Here is a 14,639-nt window from a genome sequence, read left to right as displayed (position 1 = left end):
CAAAGATGTCCCTGGTTTGAAGTCGGAGGCTGAGCACTCAATAGCCTTTGAAGAAAGCGCAATTTTAGAAGCAATTAAACTGGAGCAAAGGATCTGGATAACCCTGGTGTCAGGACCCGACCAACACAGAAATCAACCTGTGGTCTTATGAGCCTGCAAACAACATGAAGATACCACAACTTTGTGAAGATATTCACTTTGCTAGGTAGTTGATTATTCCTTCCTGCTGAGGGGATGAAGAAACTCTCTTACTGCTGGATGGAACCACCCCTGGGGTGGAGGGACCTTCCACAGGAATCCCGGGGATCTCTATACATTTCATGATTAACGAGCAATGAGAAAAGCAGCTCCGGGCTTTCAAAATTACGAGAGGCATCTGTAATTGCTTCCACTGTTATTTGCTGCTACCACTACAAAAAACCCCCGAATTTATTAATGTGACTTCCCCTGCTACTAGAAAAGAAAGTCATTTAGGTTTACATAAGGTTTCAAGGAGCACCCTCCCTGATATGATGGTTTTCAAAAGGTATAGAAAACACCACCAGAGACAAACCACAAGCAGCAGGAATTACTGTAACTTTACAACTTTCACTCACGTGCATATTTTCAGTGTGTCATGTCTAATCTTCACACCTATAAGTCACCTGCAACGCTTCAGGTTTTAGCTACGACAACTACTGGATTCAAGCTATAAATACAAACTGTGTCTTGTCCCTGACCTCTCACACACTCAACACTTCACAACAAGTAAAGCGTATCCCAAACTGACAGAGATAAGCAGATGTTCAGTGATGTCTCCATTTTTAAAAAATGTGTCCAAAATGAGGTGATTTATACCATCACTCTCAGGCATGCCTACTCCTAACTAAATATTTTATCAAACAGCTGTGATTAGTGAGAATTTGGCTGCCAAAAAGATTTTTCTCTGGGCTCATACGGAAAGGATGTGAAACAGTTTTTAGATCAACACAAAAATGGCCAAAAGGCAGGGCCTACATACCAGAAATCAAAGTGGTTTAGTTCAAACGCTGCGAACTGCAACGAAGTTTAAGGACGTCTATTAGCTACAAATGGTTTAAGATTAATCAAAACCCTTGAAAAGTAATCAGAGTCTTCCAGGAAGGGAAAAATCAGAAAATCAAAATAAGTACAATAGGCAGAACCAAGTCAGCAAAAAGTCTTCTAATTCAGAAACAGAGTAAAACTGCTCTCCCTTAGCACATGAGCTTCCTGGACATAACGTGTCCAAATCCACATGATATTGCTTGAAAAAAATATATGAAGCACTCAGAACAACTAAAACAATCAAGAGTGATCATAAATAGCTGTTTCTGTTGTATCCAAACCGTGCAGTTTTCTCAGGAAAACCATGGACAACTGAACTTTGAAGGTTCCTTCCAACCCAAACCACTCTATGATTCCTTGTGTCGGGCTTTTGTTTGATAAGGAATGTTTTTTAACAAGAGCATGAGAGTGCAGAAATTCCGATGCACAACAAATAACCCTAAAGAAGCTCCGAGGGCTCAAGTGGATGGTCCAGAGGATGTTTTGCTAGAGAACCATTGGTATTTGCCAATATCCTTAATATCCTTATTCAGAATTACAAGCAAGGCTTGAAGTCAACCTGAAGAGCAAATTGTGACGGGTCTTGACACAAATAATATCTAGTTACGAGAGGCTACACACTCCAGTATGTTTTTTCCATACCTTTGGATTTCTCATATTCAGAATTAGTATTGCTAACCGATCACTATTGGCCTCAACTTCTGGGCAAAGAAGGAACCAGCAAGAACATAAATCACGTAAGGAGCCACATGTAAAGCAATTCGAAGCATCACAGAAAAAATCCACCTTTTTTGTTGTCTTTTGGAATTTTGGTCTGCAGCCTCTTTCCATCTTCATTTCACTTTCGTGTTATTACAATGAACAAACAGCAGTATAACTTTTAACAGATCCTTTACCACTTTTTAAATAGTTCCCAACCGGGTTTACTTCACTGAATTATCTATGGCTTCTAAAGTTTGCTTTGCCCCCTTTTTTGTTTCTTTTTGTAATACATACCTTCATCACTGAACTTCAAACCAGCAGCTACGGCTTCATCCCTTGCGCGTGTTGGTTCAGTTGACTGCAAAAAAACCCAACCAATTAACTGCTAAGTGGTGGATTCGATGCAGTTGAACGGAGCAGGACAATCGTCAATCAGCCTGATTGAAATGCACTTTAAAAAACACCCCCAAAATACATGTATTATAAAATCCAACAACACAATTATCAGGCAGCAAATTAGCTAGACTGATCACTTGGAAACACTTTAAAAAACCGACAGGAAAACATTTTTAATACAATCATTTATCATCGCTTTTTTTCCTACTTCACTAACATACCAAGCAGGTTTACTTAAAAGTTTTTTCACAAAAGCAGATGCTCCAAAAACCCTAATCTTTTAACTCATAAAAGGTCTGTGTCCTGCTGTGTCACATTGGTCCATTTCCTGAAAGTACACGCATGAAACTGAGAACATGGCCAGAGTTTATCTGCACTTCCTGGCAGTCCTGGATTGTTTCTCCATCCACGTGTCATCTCCAAATAGATCACTTCTACAAATTAATTGGATGTCGAGACTTTCAGAACGCTTTTTGCAAGTGAGATAATTTGCTTTTGAAAAGGCTCATGATTTTTCCCCAATAGCCTTTAACGGCATTCCAATGACCAGAAAACTTAAGAGATTAATTTGAACACATGTAGCTTTGAAAACTAAAGCCACTAAAAACCTGGTTACGCATCAGCACTGAAAAGTGACCTTGCTAAAAATCTATTCTACTGTACTGACGATATTTTACTGTCATCAGTTATCATAATGTTACTGTAGATTTGGACTGTATATTGGACAAGGGCCAAACGTATCTCAGGTTCACATGTCAGCATAATCAGAACAAATTCAAACTTACTCTCCTTTTGCCGAATTGGAACTACTAAAGGCTTTTGAGTATTAGACTTCCTAAATGCAAGGGTGCAACGTTTCATTTGCTGGAGAAGACGGCAATGATTTCACTCATTCTTTATTTCATCTGTTAGCTGCAGTTAGCACTAGTTTTCAAGCAAGACAGCTTAATTAAGATGAAACGTCACGACAGAAAAAGATAATAGAAAAATTTTCTTTTCTATACACTGGAATTCACTGGTGCTGAGTTGATCTCAAGGTGTGTGTATATATATACACGCACATATAAAAGTGTGTATGTATATATATTCATTTTTATATATTAATAAATGTGTATGCATGCAAATGTATATGGAAACGTGATATGGCTGCAGTTGCCCTAAAATACTAATATACCTTTTTGCTAATACGAATTGAGGTTATTTCCTCTAATAAAGCACAAGCTTAGCAATACTGCCCACAAAATAGCCATCGAAATAAATCAAAAGAATGGGGATTATTACTTGTAGTAATTCTTGGTCACTTCTCCGTGAAAAAAGCTCCTTCAGCGTTTGGATCTTTGCGTCTCTGGTGTTCTCCTCTGCGCCCTTCTTCACAGCCGGGGGCTGATCCCCCCCGTTCACAAAGGCCAACTGGGGGCGTTCGTCTTCATCCTGATCATCGTCAGATTGTTCAGAGCTATGATGGACAGACGGGGAGAAAAAGAATTCATTTTTGGTTTACTCTACTAGAAACAGCACGACTTACTCTCATACTGTGCTGTAAAAGGTCACTTGCTATTCAGCAACACCATCCTTATACGTTTCGTCATTTCAGCTACTTGAATAACATCAGAGCATCTCAAGTTTGTCTCAGACAGACTCACTAGTAGGCATTTGTCTAAAAGATAAACAGATATGGGTACGCCCTTTGTAAAAGTTTCCCAAGTGCAGCATCAACTCTCTGTCCTGGTTCTCAGCTCAGAAAATTCAAAGATCCTTCTGCAACATTTTAAACAAATAAACATGGGAAGAAGCTTTCTGAAAAGAGTCCTGAATTTACTGGAAGATTTATTATCAGAGCCAACCGGCAGGAAAAGCAATCCCTGTACATTGTTCATGGGAGTCAGTTGCACAGACAGGACAACGTAAGCACAGGTCTCCCATCCTACTGCCCTCCAAAGACACATAAAAATCTCTTTTCCCGAATGAAAATTAATTGAACTGTATGGATTTTGCCATTTCGGAAGGTCTTCACCACCAGAAAGGCTTGCCTACAAATCTCTTTAGACAGATATAGGTAAAAGACTGAAAATAAACCCAGTTTTCCTCACTATATCTTTCTTTCACAGTTGCAACAGCCAGATTGCAACACAACTCTGAAAAACAGGAGCAACGTGCCACTTAGGTAGAAGACACACACTGTTTTGAGACAACCGTTCATCAAATAATCCTTTTGCCCTGTCCTGTTCAACAGGCACATGCAGCCCCGTGGACTCTCTAGGTGTGCTTCTCAAAGTGAAAAATAAACATCCTCTCAACAAAAAGGAACCCAAATTCCTCTTCAATCCAGCAGGTCATGTAGCTGTAAGCTGCAGAAGGTCAATCCAGCATCCGCTTTAAAAAAAGTCTTAGTCAAACGGAAAATTCAAATTCTCTTAGCATATTTCAGATCTTTCTGCCTTGATACGAAAAAGTTTCTGTATAACCTGCATCTAAAAACAAAAGGATCAATCCAAATGGAAATGGTAACAGTGCAATTACCTTATCCTTTCCTATCGGGGATTTGTTGCTTGCCAACAAAGCTGGAGTTGCACACATCATAAATCTTGTCCTCTCTGCATAATCATGTTTTTATCAAGCATGAAGAAACGCTCATTTAGCTGCTAATGTATGACTGACCCACAAAACCTTGCCTTAGAGTTCAGCTTGCCGTCTCGCTATCCTTGCACAATCTACAGCTCCAACCGGAGGCAGAAACGGGACCTCCCTCTGCTAACCAGTATTTCTCTTTTCCTTACTATCTGCCTTAAGTTGAAACTTCAGGGGAGCACTTCAGACAACAGCAGCACGGAAAGGCATTCTTTAATTCCTGCTGACGAGCTCCAGTAACCCCATGCTCTGCATCAGGCTTGAAAATCTGACAAGAGACTTCACCTGGTAAGGTTGCTACTCCCATACAATTTCTTCAAAAATGAGTTCAGTCAGACTATCACAAAAAGCGGGTTGAGCCATCTTGCTTTGCTTAGCACAACAACATTGAAGGGGCACAGACGATTCCCACATTTCAGTTGCACAGACATATAACTAGCAGGGGTTTCTTTAAACTGCTCCAACGGTGTGTGAGGTGTCTGTCCACATCTTGTCTCTCCTGCACTCTCCGTGCTGCCTTTTCAGCACCCACACGACGACTCTTGCACACTATTCTCCTCCCTCCCAGCTTATTCAAAAACACAAGTTTCCAAACTACTAAAAAAAAGTTGTCACTAAGCACAGCAAACATGGCACGCAACTAATCCTCACCTTTAGCTCAGGAACTCTTATACTGCACACTGAAGCTCTATTTGCTTCCCTGTCCACTACGGTTTCAGAAAAAAATATGAAATAAACTAAACTCTACTATAGTTAAAAACTAACAAAGTAAATATGTTATGGTTAAGCTTTCGAGTGCCATTAAAAGGATTTCAGAGGGGCAAATGCACAAACGTATAAGTAACATCACATGTATCATTCAACATCACACAACTCCTCCCTCTTAAGCGTCTTCTCTGAGAAAACGGCTTAAGAGCTGGAAACCCTGTAAAATTTACTGAGGGGCAGGTGAATCACAAACCAGTAAACCAGAACCCAACCCCTGAGTCTCAGTTCAGTATTTCAATTGAGAACAATGCTTCAGGTCGCATCAACATCACAGAAAACGGGCTTAAACGTACATTACAGCCACGTTCCTCCTCGGAGCCCTGTTCTCTTTCGCAGCACAGAAGTTTCTCGGTTCTTCGTTGTCGCTGTCTGAAGATCCATCGAGGAACTTTACCCCTCTGCGGGGCTTGAAATAAGATTGTTTCCTTGTCCTCTTGGCTTCAGGAGTTTCTGGGACAGCGGAGTACTCTGCAAGCCATTTCAATAGGAGAAAAGATAGGAAACGAGTTATGACTTCAAATATTGATCCGCACATAGAACATTAGATACCTATGATTTCTTCCTTATACACAGCAACCATTTAAACAGAGCTTACATGGAAAATTCCTGTAAGCTGTGTCCCCTAAAGAGGTAAGTTACCCGGCAAAAAATCCTCAGCCCTCTTATATCAAACAAATCATTTTTATAGTACAAAGTTTAAGAGATCACGTATTTTAGGTTAATAACTACTTACAAATACACTTTTACTTTTGGAAAAATGAATAATCATCAAAACTCTCTGAACTATTTCCAGGCTGATCAGGACACATATAGAAACATAGTGGTGTATCTGATGGTTGATCTGCTTGTCTGGATAGCTTTTCAGAACGGGAACATCACTGTTACACTGCAGAAAATTAGGAAGCTACACTGAGGAACTGACAGATAAGTTGCAACTCCTATAGAGATATAACCTATTTAGCCAGTCTTTTTCACATTATACTCCAGACGATTCTTAATAAGCAAACTTAGCATATGTTGTGTTATATACAAAGCATCAGGCTATAGAAAATCTATATATAACCAGGGTAAGTCACTGTGAAGACATCACACAGATCATATATGACTTTCAATGAACTGACCCACTATGTGTACATTAGCGTGTCTTAATTTTTCAGTTCTGAACATGCTTGTAAGAGAAACAAAAGCATAAGCAGCCAGACTATTGATATAATTAAACCAAACAAAATAGTTGGGCGCCTATCGCCACCTCTTAAGTGTGCTACTTCATGTCAGCTATTGAAGAAAAGCACTCAAGGCATTTTGCAAAAGGTATGAGCCAAGAACCATATGCAGCCCGACCCGGTGCAGCAGTTCCGCACAGTGAAGACTCCATTCCTTTCTACCACTTCACCATTTTCACAGCCAGAGCTGGGAAGAAGAAAACAGTTGGTAAGCAGAGTAATTTTGTTTAAGACCAGACAAATTATGGACCCTGGAGGCATATGAGTGAAGAGAGGAAGGAGAACGCGTGGAGCAGGGAACACGACAGCTGCGGAGAAGCATTTTCTGTATTAAAATAATCTCGTAGAAAATAAATTTGAAATAACTCACTGTGGCAGCATTTGATGGAAACAAAGATAAATCCCAGAAGTACAAGCGATTTGCTGACATTGGGAACTACCAGGTGATGCTGGCTTTGAAAGGGAAACGTCCTCAACAAACTACAAAAAATATGGTACCAAATGGTACATTGCACACTAATGAAGAGAAAGAAAAGAACTTGAAAATGGAGCTTAACACTGGTTGAAGGGCTGGAGCGAGCCTAAGTCACTTCTCCAGTTAGGGACACTTCGGTCTTTCTTATTTTTGGCCTTAAGAGTCAAACGCTGGTCTTACAATTGCAAGCATCCTCTTAATAGTCCTTTTAACTGCCTTCAGTAATTACATGCTGTGGCAATAACTGTTTCATCTGCTACTACTCTGCAAGTGTATAATTTGCTTTAAAGATGAGGACTCCTCCTTACATATTTCTGCTCTCTTCCCACCCCCCAGTAATAACGGATTGTGTTCAGTGGAGTAGGTGGAGGAAGTGAAGAAGGAAATAGTGCTCTTTATTTTAGAGGGAGAATGCTTTTTCCAGGTAACTCAACATTCCATACTTGTAGGAGTCAGGAGTTGTCATGAAGCCTGGACAATGGTACTTGTAGGAGTCAGGAGTTGTCATGAAGACTGGACAGTGATTGCTATTTAAAATGAGAAACTACCATGTGAAACTGTAAATCCTTTTTCTTTAAATCTAAAACTCTTACAAGATTTATATTGCAAAGAACAAAATTATTTTTAAGACTGCTATTTTCGGAAACTTTTCGTGCTGTTGTTTGTTTGGACGAACAAAATAAAACAATAAGGCTTCTTCTTAGCAAGGTGTCGTGTGTACCTGGCACTCGGGTGTCATGCTACTTGCAGGAGGAATGTATTTGGAATATAGTCTGACCTACAAGGCAAAGGTCATGAAAACCGGCTTGATCCATTCTGTTAATTCAGCAGAGATGTGAACTTCTCATGTTTCTTATAGCCCTGTTTTGATATTTCCATTTACATCTTTTTACGCATCTCATATTTCTCTCCTATTGCGATAGCCCTTGCTCAGCCCAACGTCATCACCTACAGAATTTTTCTGCTTTATTTATCTTTGCTAGAGCGCTGAAACAAATTCACCCGCACCTTTATGTTTGAATCTAATAAAAATGCTTGATATGTTCTCAAAGGTCTCTTTTGCTCAACAAATCTCCTTTCAAATGTGGACACAGACAGAAGGAGAGAAACTTTCTACAGCCAACATGTTGGTCTTGGTTGCAGGGAGTCCTGCCTTGGGACAGTATGTAACTGCTTCACAACTAGTAATTTTTAGGCCTTCCTAAGTTCACACATGTATGGGCTTTTCAAGACAAGATTACTGTACAAAGTGAGACTTCTGCCTCTTGAAAAAAATCATTACCATAATCCTCTATCATGTGATAGAAAGGATTTAGATCTTTATGACAATTAAAATTGTGGCCTTTTATCACAGATGAAGGAATTAGACACTGTGCAGCTCATTTCTGCACTTGATGATCAGGTGAATTTATTCCAGCCACTTCTGTGTCTAATCTCTGCTGGCAAATCAGCTTTGAAAACTGGTGTTATGCTCTGTAGTAACTTGGCTCAGCAAGTTTCTGTGTCAGTGAACGGAGGCAGAAGAAACTACTTTTATTTCCAGGTGAAATTACGGTTATCATGGTGCTGGGATCACAGGCACCTGAGTTTTAAGAAAGGACTGACCCTAAAGGGGAGAGGATGCCCCATGATGCTGTATTTGCATTATGAGGATGTAAAATCCTCTTACGTGAGGACTTACACTGACAATTGTTATCATTAAAACTCAACTCTCCCAGGAGTTTTGTAGCTGAACCTTCTGCACCTTCCCCGTGTAATTGTTTTGGTCTGTTTTCTTATGATTCAATGCTCTTTGGTGTAGGAAATGAGTGTGGAGATTCTTTTTCACCCATCTGCCACGCCAGTTCAGAGCATATTACTGCCTGGCACCCTTCATTGAGGTTCTTAACGAACCATAGCTAATATTTAATTTTTGAGGCCTTTTCTACCTGTTCTCTCTTGCTCTGTGTTCTCACTCATTTTACAATGCGATGAACAGTGAGGAGCTCCTGTTTCTTCAGTACTTATTATGAGACGCTGGTAAGAGCTTTTTAGGCTCACACAGAACTTGCTGTGGGATGTTAAAGGGGAGAAAGCGAAGGTGGGAAAGTGGAGGGATGAAAACGGTATAAAGAGGAACAAGTGTAGAGAAAATAGAGTGACAAGGGGGTAACAGCGGCCGGTTACACGTAGACAGGTCAGTATACTTGTCTGGCCATGCCTCCTTTGTGATCACCATAGTCAGCTCTGTCTTCTTGTTAAAATCCTCTTCTGGCTGCTTTCATGGGTGAGGGGAACCTGGTCTGGGTGCACAGGAGGGTTGAAGTTCCAGCAGTCTGAGTGAGGACCCGGGGTCACAGGGGCGCATGCGTAGGCTGCCAGCAGCTGGAGGGACCAAAGTGAGTGGAAAGCCAAGTGACAGCCGGTGTGGGCCAAGGAGGGAGCGAGGACACCCAGGGACGAGCGAGCAGGCAGGTGACGCAGCCTGGGAGGGACCACAGGGTCCGAGTCATAGAATCACAGAATGTCCTGAGCTGGAAGGGACCCACCAGGATTAGAGAGAAGTAAGAGATTCTGCAGAAAAACAGAACTGTAAAATCTTCAGTTAAATATCCGGAGGGCACAGAGTGAATGTGGTCAGGCAGGAGGATCAAGGATGTTCCTTAAGCTGTTTAAGTAGAATCATAGAACGTCCTGAGTTGGAAGGGACCCAGAAGGATCATCAAGTCCAACTCCTGTCCCTTCACAGGACAACCCCACAGTTCACACCGTGTGTCTGAGGACGTTGTCCAGTCTCTTCTTGAACACTGTCAGGCTTGGGGCTGTGACACCTCCCTGGGGAGCCTGTTCCACTGTTCAGCACCCTCGGGGTAAAGAACCTTTTCCACATGTCCAACCTGACCCCCCTGGCACATCTTCTGCCATTCCCTCGGGTTCTGTTGTTGGTCACTAAACAGAAGAGTTCGGCGCCTGGCCCTCCTCCTCCCCTTGTGAGGAAGCTGTAGCCACCAGGAGCTCTCCTCTTAGTCTCCTCTTCTCCAAGCTGAAGGAACCAAGTGATTTTAACTGCTCCTCATACGGCTTCCCCTCTAAACCCTTCACCAACTTCATACCCTCTTCTGGACACTCTCCAGTAGCTTATCTCCTTTGATCCTGTGTCCCCAGCCCTGCACACAGTGCTCCAGGTGAGGCCACCCCAGCTGCACCCAGGAAACGGGTCCCTCTTGGTGCCAGGGACACTGTTGGCTCCTGTTCACCTCACAGTCGCCCAGAACCCCCAGGTCACTCTCCGTGGAGCTGCTCTCCAGCATCTCGTCCCCCAGTCTGTCTGTACAGCCAGGGTTGCTGTGTCCCATGTGCAAAATCCGGCACTTGCCCTTGTTGAACTTCAGGCAGTTGGCGATTGCCCAGTTCTCCTGTGTTCAGTAACTCCTGCACCACAAACAGACACATGACACCTGTTCCCAAGGGGCCAAACTCTCCCAGAGCGCCAGTTTTTCCATGCAATCCATTGCAAATCACAAGGCAGAAGCCACAACTAACAGTTCCTTGCTTCCTGTGTGAAGTTCTCCCTGCCACCAAAACATCCTGCTAGCGAACAGGCTACTTAAGTCCAAAATGGCAACTCCCCAGCAAAGATTTAGAGGAGTTTTAAAATATTCTTTAAACACAAAGCACTAACTGATATTTACTAATGTAAACATGAGAGCACTCCAGTCAACTGAAAACAGTCACCCTGCATGAAACCTAAATTCATGGAATTGTAAATATCAGTCCCCTCTCATACTGATTTGGCTCACCTTTAAAAGACGAATTACTCCTTGTACATGAAAGGTTCTCTGTTATCACATAGATAAGGTACTACAGTAAACTGTCTTCTACTAGGGAAAAGTTGTACGCAAAACAAATATAGTTAAACACCAACCTATATTGTTGCTCCATTACTGACTAAATGTGTAGTCCGAGCCTGTCTGACCTCTTCAATAACACTTGTACCTTGGCATCTGTATCTGAAGTTATACGGAATGTCCGAAAAGTATAAAATAATCAGCAACAAATCTGGTTTTTTTTCTTCTATTCTTACTCCTTCAGCAACAGAAAAGCTACCGGTGAAGGTGATTATGCAGTTGACAGCCGTTACAGTTGTTTATTAGTATTAACTAATAAATCCAAACAGAAACAGCACATCTCTAGTGTGTCAGCCAAACAAACCAATCAATTACAACACAAACGAGTCTTCCACACTCCCATGAAAACCACAAACCAGAAAAGAGGCCAAACGCTGCGACTCAACTATTAACACGGTCACCTTGGGAGAAGCAGCAGCAGGTTTCTCAGCTCTTTACAAAACCAGGTCCAACTGAAAAGAAACTGTTTTCTTTCTTTTCGGTTTTATCTGTGATAGTGCACATTGCACTAGCCTAGGACTGTAGTGAAAAGGTCAAGTCTTCATAGCGTTGCACTTATCAGACAACTAAAAGTTTTCCTTTTTCCCTTTGAAGATACTATATTAGTGTAAAGTATCAGTAAAGATGATTAATAAACAGGAAAACATAACGCACTTCAAACATTTAAATTGCAGTTTGTTTCCTCGCCTGAAAGAAATAATTTCAGCTTTAGTTATCAGAAGGTTTCTAATTGACTGTAAATGCACAGGTTCAATTAGAGCAAACACTGTTAAAAATAATCACAGAATGTCAAGGACTGGAAGGGACCCCGAAAGATCATCTAGTCCAATCCTGCCACCGGCACAGGAACACCTAGATGATGCTACAGAGGAAGGGCATTTTTGTGGAAATCGCTGTGAAATATGAATGCATAGAAAAACACACTTGTATAATAAGTGGGGAAAAAACCCTCAAGCAAACAATACGAAAACAAGTACCTGCACTGTTCTTATTCTACCTGCGAACCCTGTGACTCACCGGTTCTCTGTGTCACATCTAAGGCCGGTGTCTCCGGCCTGTTGCTGTCATCTGTGGCTTCATCCTCATCCCCTCCAGCCGCATCCCCCGCCGCAGCAGAACCCTGGGCCGCGGGGGCCTCGCTCTCCTGCTCCGCTTTTTTCCTCTTCCTCTCGAAGCGAAACCGGTCCAAGTTGTAGAGACTCATGTCCTCAGCCTCCGGCTCCCGCCTGCAGCGGGCAGGCCCGGCTCGACGCGGCGGCTCCTGCGGGAGAAGAGGCGGCGGGGCTCAGCGGGCACAGCTGGGGAAACGCCGGCCAAGCCACGGCAGCGGCCGGAGGGCCCAGCCGAGCGGGCGCTGCCCAGCAAGCACCCCCGTTCCCACGGAAACAGGCGCTGTCACGCAGCGGGGCGGCGCCATCGCCTCCCTCCCGCTCCCCTCACAGCACCTCCGCCACGGACCCCGCACACACCTGCCGCGCACCGGGACGCCGCGGGGGGGACACCGGTCCCCCGAAGCACCTTGACCCGCCTCAGCGGGGGAGAGCGAGGGTCTGCGGGGCGGCGGGAAGCGCAGCGCTGCCCGATGGCGACGGCGACAGCCCCGCTCCCCTCAGGGGCGATGCGCGGCGGCGGCGGCGGCGCTCGGTTATGACGTCCCAGCACCACCCCACCAATCGCCTCGCCGACACGGGGCGCGCGGGCGCGTGCGCTTTCGCGCCTTTTTCGTCCGCCCCGGGACGGTGGGAAACGAAGAAATAAGTTATCAGCGGAGTCAGTTATACTGTTAAGCACCATTCTTTACTTTATCAACCCTGGGGATCATCCTCCATAAGCGCTCCAAAGACTGGATGCTCTTGCATTGCTTATATTCACATAATTATTACATATGCATTACAATTTTTAAAAAATTTTACATACAACACGTCTATACTAAGGAATAATTGATGATGGTAGTTGTAATCGTTTAGATTCTTATTTACAGTACATTCATTATTAGTTAAATATAAACTGGGCACTCTGCTTCTAAACAATGTGTCACTTAATCTTCTGTTTAAGGGAGGTTGAGGTTGGATCTGGGAACAATTTCTTCCCCAAAGGGTTATGGGGCATTGGAACAGGCTGCCCAGGGCAGTGCTGGAGTCACCAGCCCTGGAGAGGTTTAAAAGACATTTAGACGAGGTTCTTAGGGACATGGGTTGGTGCTGGAGTGGGGTTAGGGTATGGTTGGATTTGATGATCCCGATGGTCTCCTCCAAGTGAAATGATTCTATGATTTTATGATTGTCATTGGAAAGGTGGCACAGGCTTCTAAAGGCTTTACCTTCTTGCAACCCATCTCTCGTTTATCGGAAGGGTCTCCTCTTCATCCTCAGGGCTGTAGCAGCATGTTTTGCCAGTTTGGTCTGCGCTTGAGCAAGACAATCAAACTGAGCCCTGAACAGGCAGATGATCTTTGAGGAGCAAAAGGATTTGGAGGAAGCCCTTTCCAAACCAAGCTTCATGAAGATGTCTTGCCTCCAAATCAAATATTAATCTAAAAGTTAGAAAGCAGATGAGTCGAAATTGGTTGGAAGCTGCATTGTGTTAATCCCGAATTCAAAGAAGTTGCAGCTGAATGTGTACATTGGATGGAAGATGGATTTCCCCTGCACAGGTGGATGTCAAGGCACTGGTGGATTTGCAGACACGGCTGGTGATGGAACAGGAGGTAATTTGAGGTTATCTTCTGAGGAGAGCTAAATTGTGCTGGAGAAGGGTGAGTGCCTGGGCTAGAGACACTGTTGACATATTAACAAGGCAACTGGTCTAGAACTCTCATGGGATAATTGTGCTTTGCAAGTTGTATCCAAGATAAACAATGCAAGTGATTTTCCCATCAATACTGGGCCAGACTATTACCAACTTGAAATTCTACCCCCTTGAAAGGCAAGTTATCCCAAAATATGGGAATAGAGCAGTTCAGAGATACATCAAAAGCTAAGTGAGGGTTATAGGAGAAAAAAGGATGGACTGTGAGGACACATTCACCTGAGCTCCTGGGACATGAGAACCATCACCAAGCTCATCACCCTCTTTGCAAAGTGTTAGTGCTGGCGTTGGCATCTCTGATGTGACTGGCTCACACAAGCTTATAGCGACACATATCGTCATCCATACTTCAAGAATCTCAATGAGACTTTGACCACCCTTTCAACGAAAAGAGGATGACAAAATACACGTGCGATGGATGTGAAGCCACATCGCTTGACTGACTTCGAGGGCACAGCCAAACCGTCATAGTAAACATAGAGAGATTCAGAGACTGTAAAGCTGAAAAGCTGAATGAGTAATAAAAGTTGGGATAAGAAAAATTAAACCGGAGAAAGCAAGTGTAAAGAGAGCGTCTGCTCTGCTCCGCTTGTATTTGAGGCTCAGCAAAGCAGTCAGGGCCACCAGCCTTGGGAATGAGGGGGAAAAAGTACGTGAATTCCAGAACCTGGGAGAGAAAGCAAGTAC

General features: G+C 43.3%; 1 protein-coding gene across 3 annotated transcripts in view; it reads right to left on the bottom strand.

Annotated features, from left to right (window-relative positions):
• The window catches only part of SMARCAD1 (SWI/SNF-related, matrix-associated actin-dependent regulator of chromatin, subfamily a, containing DEAD/H box 1), a 33,462-nt gene extending 20,686 nt beyond the window's left edge, over positions 1 to 12,776 (bottom strand). For all 3 annotated transcript variants that reach the window (XR_010472464.1, XM_065062417.1, XM_065062418.1), the window contains exons 1-5: positions 12,614 to 12,776; positions 12,162 to 12,405; positions 5,853 to 6,027; positions 3,445 to 3,619; positions 2,062 to 2,125 (exon numbers count right to left, since the gene is read on the bottom strand). Coding sequence is in view for 2 of the 3 variants with exons in the window: in XM_065062417.1 (XP_064918489.1) it covers positions 2,062 to 2,125; positions 3,445 to 3,619; positions 5,853 to 6,027; positions 12,162 to 12,348 (601 nt within the window). In the remaining variant the exon portion in view is untranslated. The remainder of the gene's footprint in view (positions 1 to 2,061; positions 2,126 to 3,444; positions 3,620 to 5,852; positions 6,028 to 12,161; positions 12,406 to 12,613) is intronic.
• Between the last annotated feature and the right edge of the window lie 1,863 nt (positions 12,777 to 14,639).

Source organism: Columba livia, chromosome 4 (assembly GCF_036013475.1).
Source record: "Columba livia isolate bColLiv1 breed racing homer chromosome 4, bColLiv1.pat.W.v2, whole genome shotgun sequence".
NCBI lineage: Eukaryota > Metazoa > Chordata > Aves > Columbiformes > Columbidae > Columba > Columba livia.
This window is presented reverse-complemented; position numbering and strand designations above follow the sequence as displayed.